At 53.1% G+C, this 7,609-nt stretch overlaps 1 protein-coding gene across 1 annotated transcript; it reads right to left on the reverse strand.

The window, feature by feature from the left end:
• Positions 1-4,475: 4,475 nt before the first annotated feature.
• Kncn (kinocilin) lies at positions 4,476-7,374 on the reverse strand. Its single transcript, XM_041651136.1, has 4 exons — positions 7,224-7,374; positions 6,210-6,278; positions 5,343-5,417; positions 4,476-4,555 (listed from the first exon to the last, which is right to left on the reverse strand). Exons 1-4 carry the CDS (start codon positions 7,372-7,374, stop codon positions 4,476-4,478), a joined length of 375 nt encoding a protein of 124 aa, XP_041507070.1.
• Positions 7,375-7,609: the final 235 nt, after the last annotated feature.

Here is a 7,609-nt window from a genome sequence, read left to right on the forward strand (position 1 = left end):
TGAGAAGAAACCCCATTGGGCCACACCAACCAGTATACCTACAACTCCCTTCCTGACCTGAGCTCACCAGCCCCCTCGGTGGGTCACACCTCCTCCTGGGAACTGTTGCCTGTCCCATCTTCAATCCAACCCAATCATGGTCTTGAGCTAGCAGTCTCCCCGCTTTGTGAATACACGGTCTATTCTCCACAATTCCCTTCCTTCCCAAGGGCATCCACTCCAGTCTGTTCCGGCCTCTCTATTCACAAAGCCATCAGTGACCCCCAATGAGCTTAATGAACATCATTCGGCTCTTGGTCTCTGCTATTGAAGCCTTCTGAACCCCTACTTCCTGAGAATACGGCCTCTGTGTATAGGTTTCTTCAATATTGCCTTTTTCCATGAAGGCGGCCCTCCGTCACCCTCAGGCTCTCCTCCACACACTTGAAACTCATCTTGGGGCCCTTTAGATCCTCCTGCCAAAGATCCTTCCAGTCTGTTCTTTCTTCTCTTGTTCCACACTTGATCTTGGTCATTCCCCATTCCTTCTCACTGTTAAAACCCTGCTGGACCCCTCAGCTGCTTGTCTTATCAGCCCAGATTCCTCCAGGTAGCCCTCTGGGTTCTGCTCTTGTGGGAGCTAAGCTCCTCAGGTTCAGAGAGCTGGTCTCCAAGTCAGTTTTGTCCCCAGCTCACTCCCCCAGCTCTACCTTCCTGTGCAGAGGGTGTGCTATTCAGTTCAGGATCCTATAGTCACGGGGGCCTCTTGTGTCCAGGATTGGGGTTCCTCTCTCTTCTCAATGCTCAGGGGATATTAGAGAAACACATGGGAAGGGAGCATTAGTTGCAGAAGCTGCGGAAGTCTGTCTCCTGGGCTACACTTGTCTCTCCGACTGGGAGTTGCTCTCTCCCAGTTTCTCTCAGCTTTCTCCTCATTTTGGGCATTGGAGAAAGTGTAGAGGGTAGAGGGAAGTTCTAGGGTAGATTCATCTGTTAAGAGCATCGGGGACCAGGGTAGGACAGGGAGTCAAGTCAGCTAGTCTGTGGTGTGTCTCCTGTTCTCCCCTTTCTCTTTTTCACTTTTGTTTTCTCAAGACCAGAGATCCCTGATCCCTTGTCTGGTACCCTCCCAGGATAAGCATCTTCCCCTTTTCTTCAGCAGTCCCTCCAGAGTCGACGCCCACTCCAGCAACCCCCAAATTTCTACAGCTGCACTTGCCTGAAAGGGCGCGTGGACACGCCCCTGTTGTGACCAGGCTCCCCGAGCTAGCGAGCGAGTGAGCGAGCGAGCGAGCGAAGGGAGTTCCAGGGTTCCAGGGGCTGGTCAGCCAACGGTGCAGGCAGGGGCTCCGGGAGGGTTGGCACACCAGGCGAGATCTGTGGTCAGTTCTTCTCTGCTGGGTCGCAGCACAGGCGATGGGCTGGAGGCAGCGACGCCGGTTGGGACAGCAGAACTGGCTATGTATCACAGCAGCCTCTCGCTGGCCCTGGCCGGAGCCCCTTTCCAGCGTGGGCGGCCAAGCTCGCCTGGCTCCCACCTACAAGCCCGGAGCGTCCTTCTCGCCTTCGCTCCTTTGGGTGCGTGGTTTGCGAGCACCCCAGCAACTAATTCCCGCCGCCCACACTGTCTAGGCTGCAGTTTTTCTCACCCTGCGTGGAAACAGTGCAGTTCCTTTCAGGAAGCCCCTGCCTGTAGTCTTTAGCATTTGTGCAGCCCTGGAGAGCCTGGGGCTGGGGAGGGGGCAGGGAGAGTTTTCCCAGGGGCGGGGCTTCTTTTCAGCACCCCTTCCCTAATTAGAATCTGCACTAGAAAGGGGTGTGGCTGCATGCCCCTATAGGCATGGGATGAAGGTCCAGTTTGAGGTTGTTGCTGAGAAGCCTGGATAGACACAGAAGAGTGTGGACGGAGGATCTATGAATTCATTCACAAATTCACTCAATCTGTCCACATCCCAGGCATCCTTCCTTCTGAGACTGGACCAATGAGGACCTGTCAGAGTCATCCTCCTAACCAGGTCCAAGTTTCCCAGCTTCTTCCTCTGCCCTCTGGAGGCCTGAACCAAGATGGAGCTCTCATTTTTACACGCTTACCTGGAGCGGTTTCCTTCCAGATAGGCCCAGTAAGGGCTGCCTAGATCAAGTATTGCCCAGCTTTGCTTGGGTATGTGTTCTCAGCACCCGGTCTAACACTGAACTGGCTCAGCCAAGGCTCAGGCCCCAGATGTTGGGGGCGTCTAGAAAGAAGCAGTTTCCTTTCAAAGTAGACCCTTGGAAGAGCTGGGTGTCTGGCCACTCCCAGACCCATGCTGACCCACTGGAAGGTTCTGTTGCTGCTCAGAAGTCCTCCCTAAGAACTACCTACCACACTACTGCTTGGCGCCACCTCTTCTCCCAGCAGGCCAGGAGAGAAGGTGTGCTTCACTGGGTGGGGGGGACGGCACAGGGGGAACAGGGGGACTGGGAGAGTGGGTACTCCTAGAGAGGTCGCATCTAGACAAGCCATCTGTGCTGGAGAATGGAGGTTTCAGAAGGCCCACAGCAGGGAAAAGGGGAATGGAAGGGCCAGGCTCCCAGAGTGCCCACTCACCTCAGGACTCTGCCAGCTTCTCTAAGGGATGTAGCTCTTGCTTTTGCACGTGATTACTTTTCGAATTTATTCCACAAGGGTCACAAGCTCTTTTCTGGGCCTGACTCCTCAGGCGTCAGGCTTACCATATCCGATTGTAGGGAGATCCCGCCTGGGAGGACCAAATGGAGGGGAGCCACCTTCTCCTCAGTTTAGGATTTATAGCTCCCATTCCCACTCTCCACCTTTGGGTGTCTCTCTGGAGCACAGAGATAAGACTGAAGGTGGACAGGAGGAAGGGGTTTCTCGTTCATCAGGGAAGCGTGAGTGGTGGTGATGCTGAGGGAAAGGAGGAGGAGAAAACGACAAGGAGCAGACAAAAGGGTGGTGGAGAGAGAGAGCTCACCTCTCCTCAGCTAGAGGAGTCAGTCTCTACCTTGATCAGCATTTGTGAAATTCACCCCTTGTGGATGTTGGGCCACTGTTGGCTGGGAGCTGAGCTCTATGGCTAATGCCAAGGAGAGGAGATCTGGCTGCAAAGTTTGACTCTGTAGCTTTTCCTGGAGCACTCAATGAGTCCTTTCTCCTGAGATGTTTCTCAGCTGTCCAAGATGGGCTCTCTCACGTGGCCTGTTTTCCAACATCCCCTGTGAGTCTTCTGAGTACCTAACCCCTTGCTATCACGCTCAACATGAAGACACAGGCCAATGCCATTCAAGTGATCAGGTGTCCTTGGAACTATTGGGGCGATGTCAGAGCAGGCTTCTGAGAGGAGTCATTTGTATGGGTCCTGCAAGAATAAGAGTGTTCCCAGCTTGTCTTCTCCTCAAAGCAGGACAATGAGCAGGTGTCTGTGGCGATCAAGCAATATTGCTGTTCCTGGAGAGGCAGCTGTGGAGGGTGGAGCAGACTTCTGTCTGTGTGTGTGCACCTGGGCCTCCCTATCTCAGACCTTACTGTGCATGTGCCATAATGTAGCTTTCCAGGAGAGCCTAGTGGGTAGGGTTTTTTCTTCACTTAATTTAAACCACTAGCATTTGCTAAGGACCTACAGTGTGCCCTGTCCGGTGCTAGGGACTAGGGGAAAAAAAAACAACATCATTCCTCATATTTAGGTATGCTTGAGAATTGTTTTTTTGAGGCCTAGGGATATTGATGATTGGTAGAGTATTTGTCTAGTGTGTTCAAAACCCTGGGTCCAGTACTCAGAATAAAAAAAATAGAATTGCTAATTTTAGCTAGGCATGATTGAGCACATAAGATCAGCCTAAACCATGAGATTCTGTTTTCAAACAAACAAACAAACACAATTGCTTTTGTGAAAAAGAATCCAAGCCTTCCTGGAGGTACCAAAAGGGAGGGAGACACAGGCTTCTAGAATAGGGTAAGGGGGCATGTAACTATGGGATTCTAAGCTCTATGGCCTTTTAGAGGGAGAAGTGGCGAGAACAGGAGATGCTGGGGGCCGCCTGGAGCCAGGTGCGTCAAAGCCCCGAGTGGAGAAGGACAAGAGCAACAGTGCCAGCACTCGGCTTAGCTGGAAAGTCACCTTGTCAGTGGTCACCTGTGCTCCTGATATTGACATGACAGTCTCAGCTAGGAGCCCCATCTGAGGTTCCTGTGGTCAGCTTCTATGGCCAGGATAAAAAACCATTTTTGGCTGTAGTCAGGACCCTGGACCAAATTCCAACAAGAGATGAAAAAGGGAACAAAACTGAGCTGTTGTCCAGAGCGATGAGCCGTGGGGAGAGATTGAAGCTACTGGGGTCTTGCAACGATGCCAGGAGTGAGGGGACCTACTATGAAGGACCTCATTGGAAGAGAAGGAAGGTCCAGTATCCCCGAGGATCATTTCTGGATCTTCTAGTTTGAAGGAGGACCCTGAGATAGGAGTACTGGGGGAGGGGACGGTGGGACAGGAGGCAGGGCCTTAGCTCTCCTCAGTTCCCCGGCCTCCAGGCTTCAGCTTCTCCAGGGTTCTGGTCACAGTGGACAAGCCGCTGCGGGCTCCTGGAGGAGACAGCAGAATGCAGACACCTGAGTTCAGACCCGTATTGAGTTGCAGGTCAGAGAGCCCAAAGAGGGTGGGGGTCAGAATGCTCTAGGACCTAGGGCAGAGCTGAGATGGATGGGGAGGTGGGGAATCCTAGGGACCAGGACTCAGGAACTGATGTTTGGCTTCAGCGCTGGTTCTACTGCCTCCTAGCTGTGATCTTGGATGTGTCATGTAACCTCTCTGTGTCTCAGTTGCCCCATAAAAACAAACAAACAAACAAACAACAAAGTTTACTGTAGCACCTCTCTGTGTGTGGTTGTGAGAACCCAGCTGTTATATTTGTAAAGTGGTTGGGTCAGCATCTGGAATGGGTCCTTCTGCTGAGTAAGCACTGGGGGCAGGACACATCAACAGAGGGGGCTGGGTTGACTTGGAGACACTCCTCCCTGGGGTTTCCCAGTATGGAACAGAACAGAGTCAGGAAGGGAGAAGACGCCTGGTTGTCATTGCCAAGAGCCAGTCTCCAGTACTGGGAGCAGAGTGGACAGTAACCAGGGTATGAGGTAGGAGAAGGAAAAGCAGGGGGCCCTGTGTCTCAGTGTCTATGCTGGGCAGGATCGGAAAACCCTAAAGACAAATGAGAAGGGCTTGCACACATGGAAGGAAGGTGACCCAACATCACTGCTTCCCTGGGCTGGGTCCCTTTCCTGCCTATGACCCTCAAGGCTCCTCCTGGGACCTATGCAGCTGCCAGTCATAGAGTAGAGACAACAGCTGGACCCCACAATGTCAGGTACTTACCTTCCTTATTGCCGCTGTTGCTAGACCTCCCCTCCCCATGATCTGGTCCTGAGTTAGGATGGATCCTCAGGTTTCCTGCAGGATGAGAGCACCCCAAATTCCCACTTACTGGGACATCCCCAAATTCAGCCCAGTTTGAGAAAGGAAGTTCTTCTTGCTGTCTAATCTCCATCAGGGGTGCTGTCTCTTCTCTACTGGAATCCTCCAGGTCTTCCATGTTATTTGGCTGGTTTGGGAAGGGGCAGAAGAAATGAGTCCTTGAAGGGGGTGGCAGTGGCTTCCATTAATTAATTAATAATAAACTAATTAGTTTACTGAGATAGGGTTTCTCTGTGTGGTCCTGGCTGTCCTGGACTATGACGTAGATCAGACTGACCTCAAACTCAGAGATCTGCCTGCCTCTGCCTCCCTAGTGCTGGGATTAAAGGCATGCTGTGCCAGCACGTCCAGCCAGGGGTGACAGGAGGAAACTAGGGCTATGTGAAGCTACAAAGGTCCCAAAGGGTGTTGGGAGTCTGGATGTAGGTTGTGGAAGATGGGAACTATTAGGAAGTCATGGGACTCAAGAGGAGGTAGAGGCTCTTCTTGGGGTTTGGGGATGAGATTGTCATCTGGAGATCTTGGAGACTTTGGGTAGTGAAAAGACTTCCTGATGTTTTAGCTGTGTCTGCTCAGGCAGCTGGCTGGATTCTGCTACTCTGTAACCATGGTGACTGGCACACACACACACACACACACACACACACACACACACACACTGATGTGCAGCGAGGAGTGCTCTCACACATAGGCATGTTCAGTGACAATCCCTCACAGGTTTAATGCACTGTACTTGTCAGAGTGTCTATGGGGGAGGAAAATGCTCACCTAGCGCAGGTAGGATGTGGTCCAGGTTGAACCGAGCTTTCAGGAAGGGGTAGGCGAAGATGAGGAGCCCTGGGGAGGGATACAGAGAGTGCTGTGGTTAGTGTGAAGTGCAGGATGCTGGGCGTGGGTGGTGATGTAGGTGGGCAGAGGTACAAAGGATGAGGACTGTGGGTGTGTAAATTGTGTGTGTGTGTGTGTGTGTGTGTGTGTGTGTGTGTGCATGCGCATGTAGTTCCCCAGGACTCAGACTCAGCCCTTGCTGGGGATTCAGCACTTCTCTGAGGCAGGGTCTGCAGATTATGCAGGCCACAGGTTTGCAGGCTCTTGGTTCCACTCTGCTTAGGTGAAGAGCAGGTTGGTTACTTTCCTTCTGGGCCAGCGGACACCAATATCACTGCTCCCCCTTTCCTCTCTAGCTCTCTCCTCTCTCAAGACCTCTCTGGTGGCCTTCTAGGCTCCATTGCTTCTCCTTCCCACTCAGACCTGATGTTTAGGAAGCCACAGGCTGGGGTCCTCCCAGACCAAGCGTTTCTGGCACTCAGTGTCTGAAGCTATGCCTAGAGGGCCCAGCCTGGAGCTCCAGGTTTTACTGGGACAGTGGGGTGGGGTGAGAGATGGCATTCTCCATCACTGGGCCTGGCCAGACAGACAGACAGAACTGCCACTGACACAGTGGAGGAGAGGAACGTCTTTTGTCTGAGCTGTCCTGTCTTATAGGCCTCTATCACCCCACTCCAACCAGGCTTATGAATCCTCCCATAAACACGAGATCCCACCAGGTAGCCAGGAAGGTGTGAACACCCAGTTTATCCCCCCCTAGTCTCGGCATGCCCAAAGGAGCTCCAGGCCGGCTTTCCTTCCTGCACGCTGAGACTGCAGTACTTAACAACTTTCTCCCCAACCAATTCCCACTAGCCAGTCCTGCCCCCGCCCCCCATCTCTCATTTACCTCACCAGACCCCTGCTTCCCCAGGAAACCACCTCCCCCTACCTCTCAGGCCAGTGCCTGCTCACCAAGCCCAGCGGCGCCCAGAAAGATACCACCCACAGCAGCAGCAGCCTTGGACACGGAGACACCGATGATGATGCTGCCGGCCACCAGGCCAAGAGCCACACAGGCCAGCTGCAGGCAGTGGAAGTCTCTGGTGCTGATGGGGATGTCCATACAGGTCTTCCCAGGGCTCTGCTTCCAGGCCTCCTGGAAGTCTTGGTCTTCTTGGATGGATGCCTCCTTGTTGGAGTGCTACATCCAGAGTGGAAACTTCTGTGCTGTAAGTCTCCAGGCTGCTAACTCTGGGATTTATCTGTAACCTTATCCCACAGCTCTCCTGGGGGCCCTCAGCCTTAGCTTGACCTCAGCACCCCAGCTTACTCCACCTTCGGTGACGGCTGTGATGCTG

The sequence above is a fragment of the Microtus oregoni genome, unplaced genomic scaffold, assembly GCF_018167655.1.
Source record: "Microtus oregoni isolate MIOR12 unplaced genomic scaffold, Mior012 000005F_ref0000423, whole genome shotgun sequence".
Classification (NCBI taxonomy): domain Eukaryota; kingdom Metazoa; phylum Chordata; class Mammalia; order Rodentia; family Cricetidae; genus Microtus; species Microtus oregoni.

Coding starts and splice junctions, on each gene's coding strand:
- Kncn (XM_041651136.1), bottom strand. CDS start 7,374: ATGGACATCCCCATCAGCACCAGAGACTTCCACTGCCTGCAGCTGGCC. Junction 5,418..6,209: donor CCACATCCTACCTGCGCTAG/GTGAGCATTTTC, acceptor CTCATCCTGCAG/GAAACCTGAGGATCCATCCT. Junction 4,556..5,342: donor CAACAGCGGCAATAAGGAAG/GTAAGTACCTGA, acceptor TGTCTCCTCCAG/GAGCCCGCAGCGGCTTGTCC.